The sequence below is a fragment of the Ascaphus truei genome, chromosome 1, assembly GCF_040206685.1.
Source record: "Ascaphus truei isolate aAscTru1 chromosome 1, aAscTru1.hap1, whole genome shotgun sequence".
Classification (NCBI taxonomy): domain Eukaryota; kingdom Metazoa; phylum Chordata; class Amphibia; order Anura; family Ascaphidae; genus Ascaphus; species Ascaphus truei.
Window position 1 is genome coordinate 186,154,537 of NC_134483.1, and position 26,112 is coordinate 186,180,648.

Sequence of the window (26,112 nt, forward strand, 5' to 3'; positions counted from 1 at the left end):
TACAGGGTTTATCAATTTTCAAAAAGGAATAAAAATCCAACAAAGCTTCCTTCAGAAATAAATCTGACATCAGTTTTACACAGAGAAAAAAAAAATCATCTGATTTTAATCACTATTAGTTTTTATAGTGTACTTTTCTTTTAAAATGTGTGGGCCTTGGTGCAGGATGAATGCCTTTTGGCATTTTCCAAGTGCTTCTGTTAAAAAAGAAAAAAAAACAACCCTGGACTCTTATTTCCCGAACAAAGCCCTTCGTTTGAAGTCTTAATAGTTGCTTCATTTTGTAACCGCAGACAGAGGGGAAAATGAGTGCAGAACTGGCAGACTAAAGGAAATCAATGAAAAGTAGAAAACAAGAGCCCATGCATTCTTAGTAAAAGCAGATGCTATCTATCTATGCTTTTTGGCAAATGCAGGTAGAGGCGGTGCCAGGTGCCCAAGGACACTGGACCTGCCCTCCACACGATGCCCTAAACCAGGGTATACATTTAGGGAGTGGAGGAAGGAAAGAGAATGCACCTCCCAAACATAGCGATTAATTCTGGAATGCCGCCTTAGTCTTTGTTCTGCTCAGTAACCACTACCATACCCTGTCACAGACACAGAGGCCAGGGAAATATGCCTGCCGGCCAGTTTCCCCTCTCAGGTTACTGACTGTACCACTCTAAGGATTAGCAAGAAGAAAATACATATTGTTCTGTAAACCACACCCTGCTCTCTGAGACTTTGTATACTCCCTTTTGACAGCCTGATTTAATGGGCATCAAAGAGAGACCTAAAGCCAGTGAAAAACAACTGTTGCAAACTGAAATGAGCTGTGTCTTCCAGCTAAACCACATCCTCATAGTAATATACAGTGATACATTGGACACTCCAGATATAAATGGTGCGGTGCTGGTGTGCATAAGTACATGTGCAGTCTGTTGATAATTATAGACACAATAGAAGAAAGCTTATCACCTGTCACCATACAACTGTGACTAACAGCTGCTGATTGACTTCTTGTCAAGAATATTTTTAGAGCACAAACATAATTTTCAGAGATATAAGATTTATCTAGAGAATTGTTTCCCTTTGTTTTACAGATGAAGAAATATATTAGCCTGATTCAGGTGGGTAATATAGTTCATTTTAGATTTGTCTTCTTTTTTTTATTATTTTTATATAACCCTGCGGGGCTTGAATACAAAAGTAAACTAAGCCATGTATTTTTTGTGACTTCTGTACAGTATGTATTCTTCCTCTTCCAGTCTGTTCTTTTTTTTTTTTTTATTGTCCTGTCATAATAGTTAGTAATTATAAGAAACAGGTATTGGGGGATTTCTGTCAGATAGAAAATCCTGGGAGTGGTTGACGACAGGAAGTCTGACAATCATAAATTCTTTAGGGCCTCCGGTTAAAGGAGTGGGAGGCTTGTATTGTAGCAGCTCATAATTTCCATGACATTTGCTACCACCATGAAGATATATAACCCTCACATAAGACTTAAATACCTAAACTTGTGTCAAGAAGCAAAAAGGTACAGCATGAAATTCCCCATTCTTCTGTCCCCCGCACTGCTCCTAGAGACTATAGAAGTGGAGTCGGACACACCTGCAGAACATTGCAATGACAGATATTACAGACATGCCAACCCATTGCAGTTCACAACTACATGCACGATTGTAAATACTATACGTTTTCAAATAAGATTAAGAGCCTTTATCTCATGGTGCTTGGTGATTTCTGGCAATCCCTTTCCTTTGCAGTCTTCTCATTAATAAGTATAAACGTAAAGCACTGGGGGCAGTCACTTGGGGGATTTTTAGAGTGCCTTGTAAAGGCTGCCAGGGTTACCGTTCATTCTTTAATGGTTCCATTTAAGATAGAGGACCCAATTTACTAAGCGGTAAGCCCTTTACTTGGAGGTATCCTATGACTTGCAGCTCATTGCAAACATGCCCATTGCGTGTCCTTCTTTTGTACCGCAACAACACCTCTTAATGAAAAGCCACTTTGCTCCCCAGATTATTTGCTGGGCACATTTTGTAGAGCACCAGCAGTAACAATGTAAAATATTTTCCATAGGGACTTATTAAAAATGTATTTATGTAGAATTTGTCTTTACAAAGAGCGTTCAGTTCCCTGCATGTTGTACAGAATGAGAGAACTTTTCCCCCCTTAATGTTCCTCACACAAAGTGCACATTGAGGTTACTGTACAGTTAGTGTTTTGACATATTCTGTAGTATTAACACAAAAACAGCTACTTAGGTTAGACACGCAATAGATATATAACTGTGCCATCTGTTTCCAGGTCTTCTTGATTTTCTTATTACTATTTTGTATTATATACCATCCATGTACACAATGCTTTACAATGGAAAAATCATAGACAATTAAAAATAGAGGTAGCTATAACTACCAACAAAATACAGGAATGAGAGCAAACACAGTGTGAAGGCCAAGCCTGCTGCAGAGTCTACAGTCTAGGTAATGTTGTGTGAAATGCAAACAGCCAAAGCAAACATAAGTGTATTAGGTATCTCTCTGCCTGGGTAAATAGGGTTAGCCTGTGTGGTAAGAGGTTGGTGCATTCAATAGTATTTTAATGCTATTTCAATAATTTGCTGTTTTTATTGTATACCTGTAAGTACAGCTTTACCTGCAAACACTAAACATCACATTTGTATGTGCAGGAATTCAGGGATCCTGGGTGGTCACTGCACCAGGTTTGCATGGACCGCAGTATGTCACTGGTAGGTTCATAAGAAAGATCACATGATAGGCGTCATCACGTGAAATAGCCATTACTGCAGCATCCCCCCCAGAAGCCTATATGAATGTATCGCCAATAATGTTAGTATCTTGCCCGCTGAGCATTTTGTAATCTATTGAAAAATATGTATTTTTAGTGTTCAAAAGTATGTTTCTCTTCATCTCCAGCATCTGAGGTTACTAAGGTAACCTGTAGATTACATTGGGCTATAGGGAGAGCTCGATTTTCACTTCCCAGACACTTAATATGTCAAATGCTTATGTTGGAATGGGGATGAATCTCCGGGAAGCGCAGGGATATGTGAAAACAAAAATGTATATAGATAGTGCAATATTGCTGTGACAAATTAAATAAATTGGCTGATCTAATGCAGATGTACTCACAAGTGTGAGAAGGTTAAAGGCACGTAAAGGTATCTTTCCCAGAGTATGGACGTCACACTGTATTCAGGAAATCAATCTCAGCCCCATATAGAATCCAAGAGACCTTAGAAAAGAAGACTGGACATAGCGCAGACTGTATACCAAGAATTTATAAAAGGTAAGTGAAAGGTATTACACTCACATGATTTCAAAAGTTTAAAAGCATTTCGATCACACGCAGTGGATCTCAGCAGCCGGATAGATGGTGTATCTGGTTCCCCTCCTTCCGTGGCGTGCGTGTCACTGGTTTGCGTTCCAACTGCACAGGAAGTGATGTCATCGGCTTCTAGGGGTTCCGGCCAGTAGTACAGACGTCACTCTACGCGTTTCATCTCATCGATTTCATCAGGAGTGACTTTGTGATGGGTGTGGGATGCATATATACCCCTAACTTAGTTCCTATTGGTGAATGGCTAACTAGATTTTAATTGGGTTAACGATTATACTGAGTGGATACACATGAGATAGAAAGAGACATGTAATTAATCCCTCTACATCTTACATATGCAGAGGTCCAAAAAATAATACAATCAATCAATGTTGAAAATTTAATGCAGAAATGTATCTTTAAAAATGCTAATGCATAGATATAAAAAATGTTTAAATAAACATTATAAAAATATAAACATAAAAACAGGTATATATGAAATAAATAGGCAATAAGTAAAACAATATGAGTCAGAACAGGGAAACTAGCTAATTATAAAGCATAGTTGATTCATAGGAATAGATGAAATCTATTGTGGAAACAAGAAACAGGGCATAAGTAACATTATAGAAAAGGTTTCAAATCAAATTCCAAATTCAGACCAGCAGGAGACATGGTTTTTAGTTCGAACATCCAATATGATTCTCTTTTTATCAGTGCTTTATCTCTATTACCCCCTCTCCAGTGAGGCATAACCTGTTCGATGGCTTTAAATTTTAACCCTTTAGGATCTGAATTGTGTGATAAATAAAAATGATTTGAAACACTGTGTGTGGTCAATTTTCTTTTTATGTTTCCTATGTGTTCCAATATACGGGTTTTTAAAGATCTTATAGTTTTCCCAATATATTGTAGACCACATTCACATTCTAGTAAATAGATTACAAAATTGGACCTACAATTTAAATGTTGTTTTATTTTGTAGCTTTTTTGTGTAGTATTAGAATGAAAGCTATCAATAATGTTAGAGCTATATTTGCAGGCAGTACAGTATTTACAATTGAAAAAACCTTTCGGGGGGTCCAACCAGGTTGGATTGCTGTTTAAACTAACATTTTTTAGTGCACTTGGTGCTACCTTATTTTTAATGTTAGGTGCTTTTCTATATATCATTTGAACCTTGTCGGGTAGAAGAGTTCCTAAGATAGGGTCATTTTTAAGAATAGGCCAGTGAGAGTTTAGTATTTTATTAATTCTATGTGCATCTCTATTGTATTGTGTAACAAATGGTACCTTGATGAGTGCACTATTAGTGTCCTTTACTTTTGGGACCAGCATAGATTCTCTTGGTGTACACTTGGTCTTAGCCAAAGCTTTCTGGATGACATCCTGATTATAATTCCTCTCCACAAACTTTCTGGACAGCACGTTGGATTGCTCCTCAAAAACACTGTTATCCGTGCAATTACGTTTCAGTCTACAGTATTGACCATATGGTATATTATTAATCCATTTATTCAAATGGCAACTAGACTGTAGGATGTAGTTGTTAGCATCCACGTCTTTGAAAAAGTTTTTTGTTTTAATAACATTGTTATCCAAATATATAGTAAGGTCCAGAAAGTTTATGGATGTTTTACTTATGGTGGAAGTGAATTTAAGATTAAACTCGTTGTTATTGAGGTACTGGAGGAATAGATCTAGGTCCTCCAATGTACCCTTCCACACAAAAATGATATCATCTATAAATCTCCGCCAGGTTACCAAATTCGCGTCCAGACCTGGCCAGGACCATATATACAGATTTTCCCAAAGGGCCATTAGTAAGTTCGCATAACTGGGCGCGAATTTGGTCCCCATAGTGGTTCCACATAATTGCAGAAAAAACTCATCACAAAACCAAAAGAAATTCTTATTCAAAACAAATTGGATACATTTAATAATGAACTCTATCTGTGCTTCTGGAATTCTCCCTTCTTTTTCCAGAAAGAATTGGACAGCCCTACATCCATCAGTGTGTCTTATAGATGTATATAGTGCTGTTACATCTGTGGTGACCAATATATAGTTATCCTGCCATTGGATATCCCTGAGAAACATAATTACGTCTCTGGTATCTTTGATATAAGATTTTTGTTGTTTTACAATATCCTGTAAATAACTGTCGATAAATTCAGACAGATTGGCAGTTAGTGACCCTATGCCTGAAATTATTGGTCTTCCCGGTGGGTGTGTAAGGTTCTTATGAATTTTTGGTAGAAAATAGAAGACGGGGAATACTGGGTCCTCAACATTTAGGAACTGAAACTCATGTTCTTCCAGTATTCCCCGTCTTCTCCCATCCTCAAGCAAAGACTGCAGTTCTATTTTATATAGGTTGGTAGGGTTGCCTTTTAGTTTTAGGTAGGTAGTTGTATCTCCCAAAAATTTTTTGGACTCAAGCATATAATAGCTATGGTCCATAATTACAACACCCCCTCCCTTGTCTGCAGGTTTTATTACAATTGTTTTGTCTGCTGTGAGTTCCTCAAGAGCAGTTCTCTCCTCCCTTGTAAGGTTATTGTGCTGTCTGTCTTTTTTACTCAAATTTTCTAGGTCTTTTTTAACTAGTTGAAAAAACACCTCTAAATGGTTCCCTTTAGCAAATTTGGGGAAAAACTGAGATTTAGGTTTAAATTTGGAATGTACAAATTCAGAAGTGCTAGAATCTATAGCTTTTTTGTTATCTGTCCGGTTCCTGGTTTCTGCATCTTTATTGGCAAAAAATCTTTTTAATGTAAGTGATCTCAGAAACTTATGTGTGTCAACATAAAGACCAAATTTATTTGGTCCAATAGTGGGAGCAAAAGTGAGTCCCTTACTGATAACTTTATTCTGGCATTCTGTGAACGTTTTATTACTTAAATTAAAAATATTTTTTGTTGTCTTTAATGTAATTTTCTTGTCTTTCCGTAATCTTCCCCCTCGTCTCCCTCTGACATTGTTGGAATGGGCAAGAATATGTCTGTTAACCCTCTGGGCGACCCAACACGTACAGATGTAGTAAGGCTTAACGTCTTTGGTGCTGTGGCCACAGCACACATGGATTAACACTGCAGGGGGTCCCATTTAGAACCATGGACCCACCCACTGCACTGTGATCGCAGGAGACTTTGTCCCAAGCACCGCGATCGCGGGAGACTTTGTCCCAAGCACCGCAATCGCAGGAGACACTGTCCCAAGCACCGCGATCGCGGGAGACACTGTCCCAAGCACCGCAATCGCAGGAGACACTGTCCCAAGCACCGCGATCGCAGGAGACACTGTCCCTAGCAACGCGATCGCGGGAGACACTGTCCCAAGCACAGCGATAGCGGGAGACTCTGTCCCAAGCACCGCGATCGTGGGAGACTCTGTCCCAAGCACCGCGATCGCAGGAGACACTGTCCCAAGCACCGCGACCGCGGGAGACACTGTCCCAAGCACCGCGATCGTGGGAGACACTGTCCCAAGCACCGCGATCGCGGGAGACACTGTCCCAAGCACCGCGATCGCGGGAGACACTGTCCCAAGCACCGCGATCGAGGGAGACACTGTCCCAAGCACCTCGATCGCAGGAGACACTGTCCCAAGCACCGCGATTGTGGGAGACACTGTCCCAAGCACCGCGATCGAGGGAGACACTGTCCCAAGCACCGCGATCGTGGGAGACACTGTCCCAAGCACCGCGATCGAGGGAGACACTGTCCCAAGCACCGCGATCGCAGGAGACTCTGTCCCAAGCACCGCGATCGCAGGAGACACTGTCCCAAGCACCGTGATCGCGGGAGACACTATCCCAAGCACCGCGATCGCGGGAGACACTGTCCCAAGCACCGCGATCGCGGGAGACACTGTCCCAAGCACCGCGATCGCGGGAGACACTATCGCAAGCACCGCGATCGCGGGAGACTCTGTCCCATGCACCGCGATCGCAGGAGACACTGTCCCAAGCACCGCAATCGCAGGAGACACTGTCCCAAGCACCGCGATCGCAGGAGACACTATCGCAAGCACCGCGATCGCAGGAGACACTGTCCCAAGCACCGCGATCGCAGGAGTCACTATCGCAAGCACCGCGATCGCAGGAGACACTGTCCCAAGCAACGCGATCGCGGGAGACACTGTCCCAAGCACGGCGATCGCGGGAGACTCTGTCCCAAGCACCGCGATCGCGGGAGACACTATCGCAAGCACCGCGATCGCTGGAGACACTTTCCCAAGCACCGCGATCGCGGGATACATTGTCCCAAGCACCGCGATCGCAGGAGACACTGTCCCAAGCACCGCGATCGCGGGAGACACTGTCCCAAGCACCGCGATCGCGGGAGACACTGTCCCAAGCACGGCGATCGCGGGAGACTCTGTCCCAAGTAGAAGAGAAAAAATGCTCCCGAGGTTCACAGCACCTTCACTCAGCCAGCCCAAGCACCGCGATTGTGGGAGACACTGTCCCAAGCACCGCGATCGAGGGAGACACTGTCCCAAGCACCGCGATCGTGGGAGACACTGTCCCAAGCACCGCGATCGAGGGAGACACTGTCCCAAGCACCGCGATCGCAGGAGACTCTGTCCCAAGCACCGCGATCGCAGGAGACACTGTCCCAAGCACCGTGATCGCGGGAGACACTATCCCAAGCACCGCGATCGCGGGAGACACTGTCCCAAGCACCGCGATCGCGGGAGACACTGTCCCAAGCACCGCGATCGCGGGAGACACTATCGCAAGCACCGCGATCGCGGGAGACTCTGTCCCATGCACCGCGATCGCAGGAGACACTGTCCCAAGCACCGCAATCGCAGGAGACACTGTCCCAAGCACCGCGATCGCAGGAGACACTATCGCAAGCACCGCGATCGCAGGAGACACTGTCCCAAGCAACGCGATCGCGGGAAACACTGTCCCAAGCACGGCGATCGCGGGAGACTCTGTCCCAAGCACCGCGATCGCGGGAGACACTATCGCAAGCACCGCGATCGCAGGAGACACTGTCCCAAGCACCGCGATCGCAGGAGACACTGTCCCAAGCAACGCGATCGCGGGAGACACTGTCCCAAGCACGGCGATCGCGGGAGACTCTGTCCCAAGCACCGCGATCGCGGGAGACACTATCGCAAGCACCGCGATCGCTGGAGACACTGTCCCAAGCACCGCGATCGAGGGAGACACTGTCCCAAGCACCGCGATCGCGGGAGACACTGTCCCAAGCACCGCGATCGCGGGAGACACTGTCCCAAGCACCGCGATCGCGGGAGACATTGCCCCAAGCACCGCGATCGTGGGAGACACTGTCCCAAGCACCGCGATCGAGGGAGACACTGTCCCAAGCACCGCGATCGCAGGAGACACTGTCCCAAGCACCGCGATCGCAGGAGACTCTGTCCCAAACACCGCGATCGCAGGAGACACTGTCCCAAGCACCGCGATCGCGGGAGACACAGTCCCAAGCACCGCGATCGCGGGAGACACTATCGCAAGCACCGCGATCGCAGGAGACACTGTCCCAAGCACCGCGATCACGGGTGACACTGTCCCAAGCACCGCGATCGCGGGAGACACTGTCCCAAGCACCGCGATCGCGGGAGACACTGTCCCAAGCACCGCGATCGCGGGAGACACTGTCCCAAGCACCGCGATCGCGGGAGACACTGTCCCAAGCACCGCGATCGCGGGAGACACTGTCCCAAGCACCGCGATCGCGGGAGACACTGTCCCAAGCACCGCGATCGCAGGAGACTCTGTCCCAAGCACCGCGATCGCGGGAGACACTGTCCCAAGCACCGCGATCGCGGGAGACTCTGTCCCAAGCACCGCGATCGCAGGAGACACTGTCCCAAGCACTGCGATCGCAGGAGACACTGTCCCAAGCACCGCGATCGCGGGAGACACTGTCCCAAGCACCACGATCGCGGGAGACACTGTCCCAAGCACCGCGATCGCGGGAGACACTATCGCAAGCACCGCGATCGCGGTGCTTGGGACAGTGTCTCCTGCGATCGCGGTGCTTGCGATAGTGTCTCCCGCGATCGCGGGAGACACTGTCCCAAGCACCGCGATCGCGGGAGACACAGTCCCAAGCACCGCGATTGCAGGAGACACAGTCCCAAGCACCGCGATCGCGGGAGACACTGTCCCAAGCACCGCGATCGCGGGAGACACAGTCCCAAGCACCGCGATCGCGGGAGACACAGTCCCAAGCACATAGATTTTTGTTTGTTCGTCCATGGCGCCAAGGACAGTAAGTCTTTCTACATCTGTAGCTACTACATCATGGGGTCTGGCACATAAGGGACCCAAGGATGTAGCACCTATGTCCAAAAGTGCTGCTTGTTTTGCAAGGGGAGATCAGTCCTGGGACACTATCTGCACTGATTAGGAACAGGAAGGGGGATTAATGCGATCAGCACTGATCGGGAATGGGAATAAATGTGATCTGCACTGATCAGGAATGGGAAAGGGGGATAAATGTGATCGGCACTGATCGGGAACGGTAAGGGGAGGAATCATCCCCTCCCCTTCCATTATTCGTGATGGAGCAATCACGTGACCACTTTAGAGAAGCAGTCACGCGATCGGAGGTGCTGTGGCCATGGCCAGTTTTAAGCACTCACCTTTTTTTTCCGCTGCCCTCCTCCAGCATCGCAGCATCAAATGATGATGTTACGTGACATTGCATTGTCATAGCAACGTGTCACCATGTCATGTCACAGAGTTAATAGACGCTGCACAACTGGAGGAGGAGGGTGGTGACGGAGCACCAGCCTTACTATATCTTCCGAAGGTGGCAAATGGAAGCAGTGGGGTACCGAGATGCCGCTCTCCCCCCCTGATTTTGCTGCCCTAGGCCAGGGCCAAGTGGACCTATTGGGAAATACGGGCCTGGCAGTGGCACTCAGGCCCGTGGCCCCTTTGGCACTCAAATGGTTAACGTAGGTAAAAAATGCAAACAAACCTATATGGTCTTTGCAAACCTAAATGCAAAAATATATGGTCTTTGTTTTTTGTGTGATTATGTGCATAGCACCTTCATGAACCTACCCTTAAGACTTTTCAAAAGGCAGGTTTTTCTTTCTTATCTAATGCTTCTCGTCAGCTTGATGGAGTCAAGATGAAAAGAGCTATTCATTCTGTCAGGTTCAGTATTGTGAACTTTTAAACAAATACTCGAAAGTGAAATAAAATACCTGTCCTCTATATTCTCGGCCATTGTCATGATTTGGCTTTCACCCCGCTCAAATATCTCAAACTTGTTTTCTGCTATAATGTTACATTTACATATACACTGTGTGTGTGTTTGTGACAATGGTATTTCAGAACAGACCTTTTTGTAAGTGTGGCCACATGCAAAGCTTGGCTTCAGGTTTCTTTATCACCCTGATTCCTGTGTGCTACAGTCAGGGTCATAATCATATTAAATCAGCAATCCTCCTGGAACCTGTATAAGTTTAACTTGTATTCTATAAGTTTCTTGCACCCCGAGAATGTCCTGCGCTTTAAAAAATAAATGAAAAAATAATGTGTTTAAAAGCACTCTTAATCTATAGGCTTCTCTGATTATCATGGTAACCTTTTACACGGCACTGGGCTCCGGGAAGAGTTTCATTTTAACGTCCAGGACACCTAATATTTCAACCACTTCATAAACGAAGCATCGGATTTAAAAAATGAAAAGGGCAAGAGAAGATTTCCACAAAACAATGGCACGGACTGCTGCTTTACCATAAAGCCATTCATTATTGTGGAAGCTGCATTTTTTTTTTTAGAGAGGCAATACCTCAAGAAAAAAAAAATCAAAAATCAAAAGAAATACAGTACGTGTGTAGTATTCTGTACTATGAGAGGGAACTGCTGATACATTTTTTTTAATCGCATTCCATGAAAACTTGAAATAATTCCAGCAGAGCACATAAAAGAATGTTACTCAGCAGGCGACATTCTAAGAGCGGACATCAATAAATATTGTTGTGCAGATTTCACCTTTGAACAGGATAAAATGTTAATTGCATTGCTAGGCAGTAACATCAGAAGTTGGAAGGGATGTTTTTCCCAATGTCTGACATCGTTGGTAAGAGCCGTAAGCATGTGGTAGATCAACCAATCTGATTGGTTGATTTACCACGTGGCTGTCTACCACGTGTTCTGCCACAAGCCCTATATTAGGCTGCACCCGGGCATAACACTTTAGTCAACGGCACAGTGCAGACAAATGAGACGAGCTCCTGATTTGAAATGTTGAAGACATTTCACATGAGAATTATTCTGTAATTGACAGAAGATCACGGGCTACAGTCACTCTGAGGATAAATTGTTGAGGGGCATGAAAGGTTTTATTTGCATTATTTTTTCTTTGGGCCAGCAAGTAGAGAAAGTTTGGTTATTTGCATACATTGTATAGTTGGTCATGAGATCAATATTGCCACGTATCGGACTTTAGTAATTAGCACGTGAATAAGTAATCTAGCCTTTAATTTCTCATTTGCATGGAAGGGGGGAAAGGAGAGAATGGAGGGAAGGGGGACAGAGAGACACACAGAGACACACACAGCCCCGATCCAGCTAATGACACGCCCCCTCCCTTAAACGCCCCCCCCCCTCTTGCTCTAAAATGATTGCAGGACAGCGAGCGCTCATGCTTGGAAAGTTGGTGACGTCACTGCTCTCAAGCATGAGCAAACCCAGCGGCAGGGGGGCCGCAGCCTTATAGGTGCTAAATAGCAAACATAATACAGGACAATATGGGCCAGAAGAAAAAAGGTTTCCCAGGCAGTAGAAGTGCACTGATTAATGGTGTTTGTGTTAAAGGCGATAAAGAACACCTTGTGTGTAATGTTGTGAAGGATCTGTTGTTGAATATAATGAAATGCTTCCTTACACAGGCTAATTTCTTTACGTTGCTCTTGAAGATGGCAAGAGATGGAGCTTGTGGAATAGTGAAGGAATGGGAGTTCCAAAGGCAGGGAGTGGCAAGTGAGAACGTGTTCATGTGCGGAAGGAAACTGGAGAGAAGTGGGGTAGAGAGTAGACAATGGACAGGTCTTTGGTAAAACACAAGAAGCGAGTAGGAACATCGCAGAAATCAGAGCTAAGAAGCACAGGAGAGCAAAGCCTAGAAAGAGAAGTAATACAGAATTTAGTAGGAAACCAAGTGTTATCAGGGGGAGGCAGGTAGAGACAGATCTCGGCGAGAGAGGGAAACAATTCTAGCATAGTATTGGATAGATTATAATGTGGAGAATTATCTGGATAGATTATGTTACAACGTCAGAGAAAGAGGGCATGCAGAAGAGTTTTAGTTGTAAAGTTACAGATCTTGGCACTGTTGTGGTGCAAAAGTGGGCAGGATTCAGGGAGAGGAGGATACAAATGTATAATGCCTAAGCATGCATATTTGGGAGACTGTATTATTAGCTATGATAGAAAATGAAGGAATAGAACCTGGTTTAGCAGGGAATATTACACTCTTTAATATACCGGGTCATATTATTTAGACGGTGCTTCTTCATAAGATACTTTGTAGTGCCGAAAAGCACCTCATTGCCCATTCACTTGAAGTCTTTCCATAGTTACTAGTGGAGTGGAGAATGTGAAGGAGAAGAGCCTGATCAATAATATCAAAAGCAGCCGATATGTCTGGTAGAATGAAGAATCAATGAGTTTTAGCAGTTTATACTTGATATGTAATCTGTATGGGAAATATGTGTATGTATATATATGATGCCCCGTGCTGATGCATTAAATTGTAATTTCATCAAAATGCAGGTATATTTAAACAGTTCTCATGTTTGGTATCATATTTTTAGGCCTCATGGAGAGACTACAGGAGAAGTGAGTGATTCTGGGGCATCCATTGTCAGACATGGCCTTAATCCAGAGAAAACCTTCATGCAAGTTCATTATTTGAAGGTACATTACATATTTCAGGATTCTCCTTGTTCACAGTCCCTACATAGTTATACAGTTACATAGTATAGATTGAAAAAAAGACATATGTCCATGTGAGTTCGATCAATGTTAAATTTAGACGGCAGATACTGTGCTTATCCTATATTTGTAGTTACAGTATATTGATCTAGAAGTCAAACAAAAAACCCCAGTGAAACATTCCAATGATGTATCATAAGAGGAAATCTTACACTGGAAGGATCCTATGTCCTCTTTTTTTTAATATTATTAATATTAATATTTTTATTAAGATAGTGTACTTAAAGGACTTGGTAAAACTATTTGCACCGGGATTGAAAACTGGTTGGAGGAGAGTTGTCCTTGAACCTTTTCAGGTTCTGCTATGTTGTAAGTGGAATACCACAAGTAATGGTACTGGGACCCTTCTTTTTAACTTGTTTATTAATGACCTTGTGGTTGTATAGAGAACAAAGTCCTCATCTTTGCTGCTGACACTAAATTGTACAAGGTACAGTAGTAAAATCAGAGCAGGATGGAATTTTTCTCCAGAAGGACTTGGATAGACTGGAAACTTGAGCAGGTAAATAAATGGCATATGGGATATAATACAGATATATGTAAGGTTATGCATTTAGGAAACAAGCACAAACAGATGACTTACAAATTAAATGGGAAAAATTAGGACAATCCTTGATGGAGAAGGATTTAAGAGTGCTTATAGAAAGCAGGCTTAGCAATAGTGCCCAAAGTCATGCAGTACAGTAGTTGCAAAGGCAAATACGATATTATCTTGCATTAAACGGGGAATGGATGGAAGGGACGTAAACATAATTATGCCACTGTATAAAGCATGAGTAAGACATCACGTTGAATATGGATTTTGCATCAGGAAGGATTTTTTTCTTCTGAGATATCATTGGATGATGTTTTACTGGGGATTTTTGTTTGCCTTTTTCTGGATCAAAATACTGTAAATACACTTATCTGTCATCTAAATTTAGCATAGGTTGAACTGGATGGTCATACAGTATGTCTTTTTTTCAACCTTATCTACAATGTAACTACATAACTATGTCACATTTTAGGGTTGATTTTATTACAATCCTTTATTCCATTTTCAATTTTTACTAATCTGATTGCCCGTTTGCAACTTATCTTACATTGCTTATAATTCTGATATAATACTTCTATCCCTTGTAACTTTAAGAATCTAAACGCCTGCCTCTTCCTTTCCATTTCTACCCTGCCTGTTTATTTAGCCACATTGGTTTAGACTTGTTTCTTTTATATTTATTACCCAATTGGTAAGAGTACTTACCAGTATCTAACAATGTTTTAGACTGCAGATTTATCTTCCACATGATTTCCTGCTAAAATGTAAACCCTTAATATGGTTTTTGATCATTTCTTCCAAATGAGACCCATGTTATGATCTCTGTTTCCCAAATGTTCCCTGAAATATTTCAGGATTTTCCTTGTTCATAGTCCCTACCAATTTTATTTAGCTATAATGGTTGGAAAAACATTGTTTCAACTGCTGTTTTGCAGGGTTATTTCCTTCTTCAGTTCCTTGTGAATAAAGTTGGACAAGATACTTACTTTTCCTTTTTGAGAAAATTTGTGAATAAATTTCATGGACAACTAATACTCTCTCAGGTAGGTTCCTTAGAATATTTACTGAAACATACATTTGTATTGTAACACCCAAAGCTTTAGTATAGAGCAGGGGGTGCGCAAAGTGGGGGGCGCGGGGTTTACAGAGGCCCCGCGCAGTTCCCGAAGGCATTTAAATTAATGCCAGGGGAGCTGTAAAGCCTCTGTAAACTTCTCCTTACTGTGGTTCAGACGGCTCCTGGTGATGCTTCGCCATGGCAACGTGGCGTCAAATGACGCCACGGCAATATGATGTCACTACGCGTACAGAGTATTAATCTTTAGTAGCAAATAGGTGGAAGCACATACACACAATCCCAGCAAGGTCTAACCCCAGAACCCACCACAAATATATGTGTGTGTGTGTGTGTGTGTGTGTGTGTGTGTGTGTGTGTGTGTGTGTGTGTGTGTGTGTGTGTGTGTGTGTGTGTGTGTGTGTGTGTGTGTGTGTGTGTGTGTGTTTATATATATATATAAAACAGAAATAACCGTTAGTCCAGTTGCGATAGTGCAGAATAAATGAGTTCTTCAGTATTAGGTGATACCTTTTTTGTTTGGACTAACAATTGATGTCATAGGACAAGCTTTCGAGAGTTATCCTCTCTTCCACATGTCAGCAATACTGGTTTACAATGGAATCTATGGCTAAAACAAACTTGTACGTGTGTGTGTTTGTGTGTCAAAATGAGTGTTACAGAGCGTGACCAAATTTATACAACATAAGACAGAAAGCTCAATGCTACATCCAATGTGACAAAATATATAGTAAATAGTATATAGTTCAATATTTCAAGAATAATATTTCAGAAGTATTTAACTATATACTATTTACTATATGTTTTGTCACATCGGATGTAGCATTGGGCTTTTCTGTCTTTTGTTGTAGCAAATAGGTGGAAATGCAGATAATTAGCGCTGGCTTTGCTGTTGTTTTGCAGCTGGGAGAACTTGATAACTAGGGCCCTAAATGTTTTGCCAAATACATACTAGAATATCTTCTGTTGTATTGTTACTACAGTATGTGTATATGTGTACACACACACACACACAAAAGTACCTTGCCCAAACCCATGGATCCAAGTAAAAAAAGATGCACACATTGCAGGTGAGTGTTAAGAAACATGTATTAACACATAAGCAATCCAACTTTTCGGTCCCTAAAGTGGTACCTTCATCAGGGTTAAGTTAGAAAATACAAGGTCAATAACCCAAGTGCTATGGACATCAGTGATAACCATGTGAGTGATAAGTCCCTTCCCTGGGATCTTAAATACATTTTTTGTATAATGCATTTCTCTAAAACTTGTCAGTCGCCAATAACTCAACCAATATCCAGTGCACATGAACCTCTTCCCAGGGCAAATAAGGAGGAAGAGCATAGGTACAATATTTAAGCAAAATGTGGATTCAGATTAATTTAATATTTGATACTACTGTACTATGAAAGTCCTGGTCTCAAATATATCCATAATAATTCAATAATATGGAAAGGGATTTTCCTACCCCTAGCACTGTCCCATGACCAATATAATTCTTGTGCCACTCCTGTGTTTCCCTTTACTTGCAAAGTACCCTATGTTTCACCTGCACTTTTCCAGACTCTGTTTCCATTATGTTTTACATACAGGGCTCACATCAGCCACTTTACTTTCATTTTCCAGTAAGCTCACCTGCCCATCCACTTTTAACAGCTGTGATTTACAGTTGTGAATGTGAATAAACTCACTCAACATCTGTGTAAATAAATAAGGTGCACAACTCTCCACCTCTAGATTTATATCCCCTCATTGCCTGTGTTTCGATTTTGGAATGAATCTTAAACCTGTTCTGAACAGGTGAGGGGATGGTAACAGATGCAGTGCTACTTAAGAATATCTTACTTGTCTTGTTCTTTTGTCTAAGTACCTTTATCCTCCTTTTCCTGTGTATTAACACATAAGCAATCCAACGTTTCGGTCCCTAAAGTGGTACCTTCATAAGGGTTAAGTTAGAAAATACAAGGTCAATAACCCAAGTGCTATGGACATCAGTGATAACCATGTGAGTGATAAGTCCCTTGCCTGGGATCTTAAATACATTTTTGTATAATGCATTTCTCTAAAACTTGTCAGTCGCCAATAACTCAACTAATATCCAGTGCACATGAACCTCTTCCCAGGGCAAATAAGGAGGAAGAGCATAGGTACAATATTTTAAGCAACATGTGGAATCAGATTAATTTAATATTTGATACTACTGTACTATGAAAGTCCTGGTCTCAAATATATCTATAATAATTCAATAATATGGAAAGGGATTTTCCTACCCCTAGCACTGTCCCATGACCAATATAATTCTTGTGCCACTCCTGTGTTTCCCTTTAGTTGCAAAGTACCCTATGTTTCACCTGCACTTTTCCAGACTGTTTCCATTATGTTTTACATACAGGGCTCACATCAGCCACTTTACTTTCATTTTCCAGTAAGCTCACCTGCCCATCCACTTTTAACAGCTGTGATTTACAGTTGTGAATGTGAATAAACTCACTCAACATCTGTGTAAATAAATAAAGTGCACAACTCTCCACCTCTAGATTTATATCCCCTCATTGCCTGTGTTTCGATTTTGGAATGAATCTTAAACCTGTTCTGAACAGGTGAGGGGATGGTAACAGATGCAGTGCTACTTAAGAATATCTTACTTGTCTTGTTCTTTTGTCTAAGTACCTTTATCCTCCTTTTCCTTTCATCTCCCAATAAAACAGTGTGTGCTCTCTGAGTATGAGTAAGCAGGAGAATTTGAATCCTGGTCCCTATGTGTCTTTTTTCTGATGGCCAGTCTAAATAACCCTATTATATTACCCCTGGACTAAGTCCCCGTTTTTTTTTCTTTAAACTTACATTGTAATAGTTTTTACATCTCCTAAGGGGGGTACAGAAGCTAAAAAGGTGAAATACATTAGGAATAATGAGCAGTATTATACCCTTATACACATCAATTTATCTGTTGAATTGGTGCGCAAAGTTTTGAAACAGAGTCGAACTGGATAAGAGAGGAATCCATTCCCACGTAAAGGGGTGTACCCCCTCTGTAGATACGTTTGGGTACCATACATGGGGCTCTAGATGTACACTATGAGAGCAAAGATACCTGGTGGTTATTTTGATTTGGATTCTGAAGGCTGTTCTAGATTTACTGGGGCTGCCAATCTCTCATTTAAGGAACATTTAAGTTTTTCTATTTTAAGGTTAAACCAAATTTAGTTTTTATGTGCATAATTGTAGGGAGGTCTCTCCCTATAGAGTATGAAGCAAAAGAGCACCTCGCGGCAGTCAATGTGGGACAATAACTAATTAGAGTGTCTAAGGCTTGAATAGGCTTGTGAAGTAAGTAGGACAACGGGTCCAATGGAAAGGATACATTCAACACATTTGGAGACATCTTGTGTACTTTGGACCATAGTTGGGAAACTCTAGGGCATGTCCACCACATATGTAACATTGTCTCTTGTTGATCACATTCCTTAGGACATACTGTAGATGTGAGACACAAGGAAACAATATAGCAAGCCTGACAGGTGTTAAGTACCATCTAAATGATACGTTAAAGGCATTTTCTTTGACTGTAGTACAAATTGAACATTTGGAGATCAAATATATCCTCTCAATTTTGAGAGTCCAGTTCACATTCAAGATCAGATTCTCAGACACATACATTTGAACTTATCTTGGGAGATGTTAAGAAACGAGTCTTGAGGTGAGCCCTTTTTGATTGGATAGGAGAAGACATAGTCCCTCAAAGAGAGTGAGAGGATCTTGACTTACAAAGCACATTATTTGCAGGTACTGTATCGGAAGTATTCACGGTTTGGTAAGCCTAGACAAGTGGAAGTTTGTAGTGTGAGAACGGGTGCAGCAAATGGGTTTTTGACCACCATTCAGTCAGCCGCACTCAGGCTGAAACAAAGTCTGGATTAACGAAAATAAGAGTCAATAACCTTTTTGATGTCAGGTTGAATTTTAACGTACTCATCTCCCAAGCCTAATTGAGTGAGCAATTACCCTGAGAGTGATCAGGACCGTACTCCTCATTGATTTAGTTTGCCACAAGAGTGTGTCTATTTTAATGGGGTCCATGAGTGCTGCCTCAATCTCTACCCATCTCCTCAGACCATTATTATCATGCCATGCTATCAGATGGCTGAACTGTGCTGCTCTGTAATAGGTGATTAGGCAACAAAGGGCTAGGCATCCCACATTCAGGGGTAGGCAGTGGATTATTTTGTTTACCTTGGAATTTTTCTTTGCCCAGATAAATTTATGTGGAAGGGGGATAATGGAGTCTTTGAAATAGGTACAATATCCTCGCCAACATATATCTTTTAATAGAATATATCTTACCTATCCATGATATTTGAGATTTAGACCATTGCTCAAGGTCTTTTTTGAGACTTTTTAATAGAGGAAGCAAGTTACTTTTATGTAGGTTCTCATATATATTTGTTTGATGTCTTCCTGGATATCTTATAGCCTGACACCATTTGAAGTCAACATTTAAAGAAAGCGATTAAACTTCCTTTCGGGACAGGTTGATTTTAAGAGCTTTCAACTTATTCTTATTAAGAGCTTCCAACTTATTCTTATTTATTTTAAAGCCTGACATTCTACTGAATATCTCCGATTCTTGAAAGAGATTTGGCAGTGAGGTGAAGTGTCTAGACAAGGATACAAGAGTGTCATCTGCAAACAGGGACAATTTGTATGAATTATTTCCTATTTGAATTCCTCTGATGTTAGGGCTAGATCTAATATGAGACGCCAGAAGCTCCATTGAAAGGGTGAAAAGGAGGCCCCCCCTAGTGTGTCCCACTCAACTTTCTTTTTACGAGGACAATATAAATATTAAAAATGTTAGCTGGATAAAGGTTGTACCTCGCTTTTACCTATGATGTGTACTATTCTAGCTAGATTTATCTGTGAATTTAAATGCAGACAACACCTACCTGTATAGAGTAGTTGACTAATTATTTTAATGGATTTGAAAGCAAATTGCTATGCTATTATTCATCTTTATTAATTATTAATACAATTTTTTTTTGTAAATATTTAGAAGGGAAGAAAAATACCATTGAGACCATTAATGTACATTAATATTGTAGCCAGAGGACTTCAATATGTAAGCCCTATAACCTCCAGTTGCCCAACCTCCATCCTACTTGTGAATACATATAATATTGCATGTGCAAATGATAGTGCTATATCAGATGTGTACTATATCATACATATCATCGATTAGTGAAGGTCCAGGATTATATTCTTGTCAAACAGGCGTTCTTGATCACGTTGAATACCAACAAGCAGTGTTTATTTTTTTAAATTCACAATATGGTAAGGCCTTAATTGTATGGAACATGTGTCAGAGATGAGTCTCCCAGCAATAATAGACTCTCTTAAAAGTGTTATACAGTATTTCTATTTTTGTAATTATACAGATCAAATCTTGTATGCTGTACATTATACTATAATTATATAGATATTGTAAAAACATTAAATAAAAGGTGGCAGCACTTGAATGGGCTGTAAGGTGCCTTATGGTTTATGAGGTGTGAATCTCAGTTCCCAAAAGTCTACATGGTAAATTCAAGGCTACGCTAAAGAACAATATGTTTATTATGGACTTTAATGTATGGCAGAAAAGGTAGGTTACAAATGTTTGGTGATACGGTTAATGGACTTGGTTATGTTTTCCGGTTTATTTAAATCCTTCCTTTAAAAGGTGTTTTTTTTAATTGATCTTTTATCGACAGATTGTGGGCAGTGAATGAAATGAGGGACGACCACAAAGCGTCATTAATAGAATGTATAGAAGTAATCTAGGAATTAAGTAAGTAGTAAATAGGTGGCTAAAATAGACAAAGATAGATACGCCATTTCCTCTGTGACTCCACTGCTAAAACTCTGACTCAGGCCCTCATTATCTCCTGTGTCGATTACTGCAACCTCCTGCTTCCTGCCTCTCACCTGTCTCCCGTACAATCTATCCTAAACGCTGCCAGAATCACTCTACTCTTTCCTAAATCTGTCTCTGCGTCTCCCCGGCTGAAATCACTCTCCTGGCTTTCTATCAAATCCCGCACCTCACACTCAATTTTAAACCTCTCCTCCTCACTTTTAAAGCTTTACACTCTTCTGCTCCTCCTTACATCTCAGCCCTAATTTCTCGCTATGCACCATCCCAACTCTTGCGTTCCACTCAAGGATGTCTTCTCTCTACCACCTTTGTATCTAAAGCCCTCTCCCACCTTAAACCTTTCTCACTGACTGCCCCACACCTCTTGAATGCCCTTCCCCTCAATACCCGACTAGCACCCTCTCTATCCACCTTTAAGACCCACCTTAAAACACACCTGCTTATCGAAGCATATGAGTAGCTCCGTGGCTAATACTATACACATGATACATCAAGCTTGGCCCCCTACAGACGCACTTACCAGAACACCCTCCTACTGTCTCTGTACATTCTTCCCACCTACCAATTAGATTGTAAGCTCTTCGGAGCAGGGACTCCTCTTCCTAAATGTTTATTTTTATGTCTGAAGCACTTATTCCCATGTTGTGTTATTTGTTATTTATATGATTATCACGTGTATTACTACTGTGAAGCGCTACTGTATGTATATTAATGGTGCTATATAAATAAAGACATACATACATACAAAGTGGAAGAGTATAAGGTCTCACATTTGTGTCTTACCGTATTTAATTCAGGGACTGACAAAAAGGCAGATCTTTGCAGTGTTGTTTAGATTTAGCCAGAGCTAATATGAAATGAAGTATATGTGGAGCCAAATGCATGGTGGAAAAGATCAGGTATTGAAATATAAATGTGAGTCCTGTATATGTAAAGCTAATGCAATAATTAAATCACCCATCCAGTATGGAATCAATAGAAGTGGTGTATGAAATAACTAATTCAGAGTGTATAGAAAGAGCAGCTGAGAGCCGTTGATGGAACCCTGTCAAACACCAACAGACAATAGAAAGGAAGAAACAATACTTTTGCACCATGACGTAAATCCACCCTCATTTGTTTCCATGGTACAGTACATAGCCACAAAATAATTCATTCATCAGGTATTAACTTACAATGATCAAACGGTGGTTTCAGTTAAGTTGATGTCGGTTGAATATTGCACTTTTCAACAGATTTTTGACGATGATCATTTAACAAACACTGGTGAGCTTTTTAACCTGTAAATAGATTTCAGAGCAAAATAAAATAACACCTCATTAGCCCTGAGAGCCCAAAAGTTTATAAAGGATTTGTTTCTCAATCACCTCAAAATGAATCAAGTATATTTCACAGCGTGTAATATGTTAGGACCAGATGAGATTAATATTAAACTAAGGATAGGCCTCTTCCCTTATAAATACATCACATTTTAGAGGTACTCAACCTTTAGCTGCATTCCCGGTCTGTGCTGTGGTGATTTAGAGCTAATTTGCTTGTTGACCGCTTACCTTACTTTAGCTACACACAGCACCTTTCATGTAACTTAGAGCCAGATGCTCCAATCAAGGCTTATAAAGTGACATTACCTAAAACAGGAACGGACGTTATGTCCGCTCAGTTAACATGCTAATTATATGCAAAATCTACTTTCATACTAGATCTAATTAGAATAGGGTTATTGTTATGTCATATAAGTCTTGGCCTTACTCCTATGCAGGGCCATCTTAACAACATTAGGGGCCCCCGGGCATAGCAGTGCACGGGGCCCTGCCTACACTGTCGCTCCCAGCCTCTAACGCGCTCACCAGCAGCAGCAGGCACCGGAAGTGCTGCACTGCTAGGCTGCGAGCGGTTGTGACGTGAGACGGGGTGCCGGGCGGGCGGAGAGCAAGCGGAGCCGGGGTGCCGGGCGGGGGGAGAGCGAGCCCTCCTAGCTAGACTTAGAATGGAGATTTTTAGCATTGGTGGGCACGCATGGGCCGGGCGCGTGTGGTCCCCCTATGCTGTGGGGCCCCCGGGCAACTGCCCAGCGTACCCATACGTTAAGACGGCCCTGCTCCTATGAAAACCATGACGTAGGTATTTAGCTTGAGTAGAGAGAAAGAGGAGTGAATTAGCACTGGGGAATAATGCAATGTTTGTTTAAATCATGCCTGTGTTGTGTTATACCCACTCAACATGTTTTTTTCTCTCTCCACCCCCTCCCCCACACCCCAGCATGAGAAATGTCTTTTTTTAGATGTCTTGTTCCCTGTCATGTCTGCCTTTCTGCCCCCTGATTTGGTCCTCCCCTCGCACCTTTTTTATCCTGTGTCTGTCGCATGTTTCAGCCGCGCACTGCTCTACGTGAGGCCCCACCTGCCGACTGAAGGCCGGTCTGCCTGCCGCCCACTGACTGAAGCCCTATCCGCTGACTGATGCCCACGCACACTGACTGAGACTTTGTTAGCTGACTGGGCACAGCAGAGAATTAAGGGTTTTCCCTTCTGTGTGCTGCCTGCAGATAGTGCAGGAAGGAGGCCAGGCCCCTATACCCTCCGGCCCGGGACAGCAGTACCGGTTACCCCTCCCCCCCCCTCTCTGTCGGTGGTCCTGTTAATAATTATTTTCGCCCTTCATTGTACTGTAATGGCAATAAGACAATCAAGTTGTTTTTACTATCCAAAACTGTGGGTTGTAAGGTTTTTATATGCGTCCTGTGGTTCATTAGGGCCTAGAGCATTGCTTTACCAGATGGTAACTGGACCTCTGTCAGGCCTTTGTGCCTTTTTAACACATTTGGTGAGATACAGTCTTCCAACTAAAACAATTTAATCCCTCCATGTTAAACATGCTTTTCATGGCAGAAGCAATATTATAAAGATATACAAATCTAGTATAATTCACTTTGCCCACTATTCACTTAATGTATATTTTAATTTCAAGAATTGTTTGGTGGAATAATACAAGGACTGAAACTATCTCACTTAATTACAACATTCGATTTTTTTTTCACAAGTTAAACTCTTGTTAAACTGTCCAAGGGTTAAAAATGATGCCAAGTCTGAAGGTTTCTGTTTATAGGATTTGGCTTAAAGAGCAAGAACGTTTTCTATTTTTGCTTTGGCTCGGTAAGAAAGGGATGTTACATGTGACTACCTGGCAGCATGGTTGGTTTTCCAACAGTTAAAATGGTGACAGAAAAGTGCAGGAAGCATATTAGTGTGCAGATCAACCACTAATTTTTATTATGAAGCCAGGTTAAGACGTTGGATCTAATAAGTTGGCAGGAAGAATCTAGAAAGGTTAAGATGAGTAAATCCATAAAGCCTCCCCCTCTACCAAAACCATTTGGCAGTGGGCAACCAGAATCTGGATGTCTATCATTTAGACATAGCTTCTTTGGTTAAGGGTGTGCAATTGCAGGATGTACAGAGAATGTAAGTTGTGTATGCATATGAGGCAAACGCACACAATTCAATTTGAACCTTTGGGTGCCAGAAGTCTGGGTTTTACGGTCATGTGGTTCACTGCTACTGTCCTCCAGTGACAAAAACAGAAGCGGAGGAGGATCCACTTCCATTCATATCTGGGCGACTATGCCAGCCTGATCATCCCTTAGAAAAGTAGCATTTTTATTATGACGTACCTGGTGTGTCAATAAGGCCTTTGGCATGCCAGGGCTGTGACGTTCCAGGTGTTTCAACGAGGCACCAAAAAGGTTAAGTTGCAAATGTTCAGGTAGTCCGGAAAGTTACAGCTAGATCCCATTTACTTATACTGTACGTGTAAATGAGATACCTGGGGCCACAGCTGAGAGCGATACCTGGGAATGATGCAAATAAATAATGTCATATGTAATCAAATTATGTATTTGCATAAGTCTTTCCTTTCCAATCCAGCAAAAGCCCTATTTTGCCTTCTTCAGGGTGCCAAGACTTCAGAATGTCACTTTCTGGGAGATATTACAGCAAATCTGGTGAAAAACTCCTGCAAATGAGATGGCAAACCACGTGGTTTTTATGCATAGATAACAATGAATACTGTGAAACGCCAGATTTTTATTGCATTAAATTGCACGCCATTTTCAGGTGATTTTGAATTGACAATATGATTAGGCCCTTAAGGGTTTATTTATTAAAGAGTCCCAGATGTGAAACAGAGACAAAACCATTGCAAAAAAACTGCCCCAAATGTTTTCAGTGGCTTTCAATGAGATTGATATTCTTTAACAAAGTAGTTTTAATCTCCAGTTTGCAGCTGGCAGACATTGATAAATACAGGGGAGTAACTACTGTATACTACTGCAAAACCCTGCAATATAAGTATGTATGTATGTATATCTTTATTTATATAGCCCCAAAAGTGTACTCAGCGCTCCACAAAGAATACAGTACAGGGAATTATAATAATACAATAAGTGCAGCCAAATCAGACAATAGGAAAGGAAATCCCTGCCCCGAAGAGCTGGCAATCTAAGTGTTGGAAGACTTACAGAGACAGCAGGTGAGGGAATAGGTGCAGTGGCTGGCAGTGCTTTGCCTCAGTGCCTGTGGTTGTGGGACAATAGCCATGAGTGAAGGCTATTGGGATGTGGGATATGTGAGGTGAGTTTTTAGGTTAATCAGTCTTAGATCAATCAGATCGGTTAACACCGTTAGCAAGGGAAGAGGGCGGCAGGGAGGCGAGGATGAGAGCCGGTCTGTATATGGCTGGGTCCAGTATTAGGAGAAATATCCACGGCAGCAGGAAGGAGTAGATAGAAGGTGTGAATAGAGGATTTGTGGGGGTGTCTATTATTGAGGGGTAAAGAAGTTGTTGAGAGTGAGGTGTATAGATAATGGTGCAGTGTATGGACACAGGCATAGGTGGAGGGGAGGATAGATGAAGAAATAGGGATAGGAGGGGAGTGGGGAATTTGGAGAGAACAGAAATGTTTACTAAAATGTGAGGAAATAGTAAACAGAAAAAGCAGTAGGGAGAGCATAGTGGGATGCAGGAGGGGAGACTTCCCAGGTATTGAGGATAGGAAGAGTACAAATAATCACAGCATTTAGAAAGTCAAGTTCTCACAGTTGCAGAGTTGTTGTAGTGCAGAGTCCAGATCTTCTTGTATTGTTCACCTCCAATTTCAACTCCAGTATTAACTCCACAGGCACTTTATATGCAACACTTTAAGATGTAACACAGCCCAATATAAGTAGGTCCGAGAGCAAGAGGTGGGCCCTGGTTGGCCCGGC

The 26,112-nt window shown here is 42.2% G+C and overlaps 1 protein-coding gene across 2 annotated transcripts in view; it reads left to right on the top strand.

Annotated features, from left to right (window-relative positions):
* AOPEP (aminopeptidase O (putative)) overlaps positions 1 to 26,112 on the top strand; it is a 490,654-nt gene that overhangs the window by 275,288 nt on the left and 189,254 nt on the right. For both annotated transcript variants that reach the window (XM_075599100.1, XM_075599108.1), the window contains exons 8-9: positions 13,147 to 13,249; positions 14,798 to 14,905. In XM_075599100.1, the coding sequence (XP_075455215.1) occupies positions 13,147 to 13,249; positions 14,798 to 14,905 (211 nt within the window). The remainder of the gene's footprint in view (positions 1 to 13,146; positions 13,250 to 14,797; positions 14,906 to 26,112) is intronic.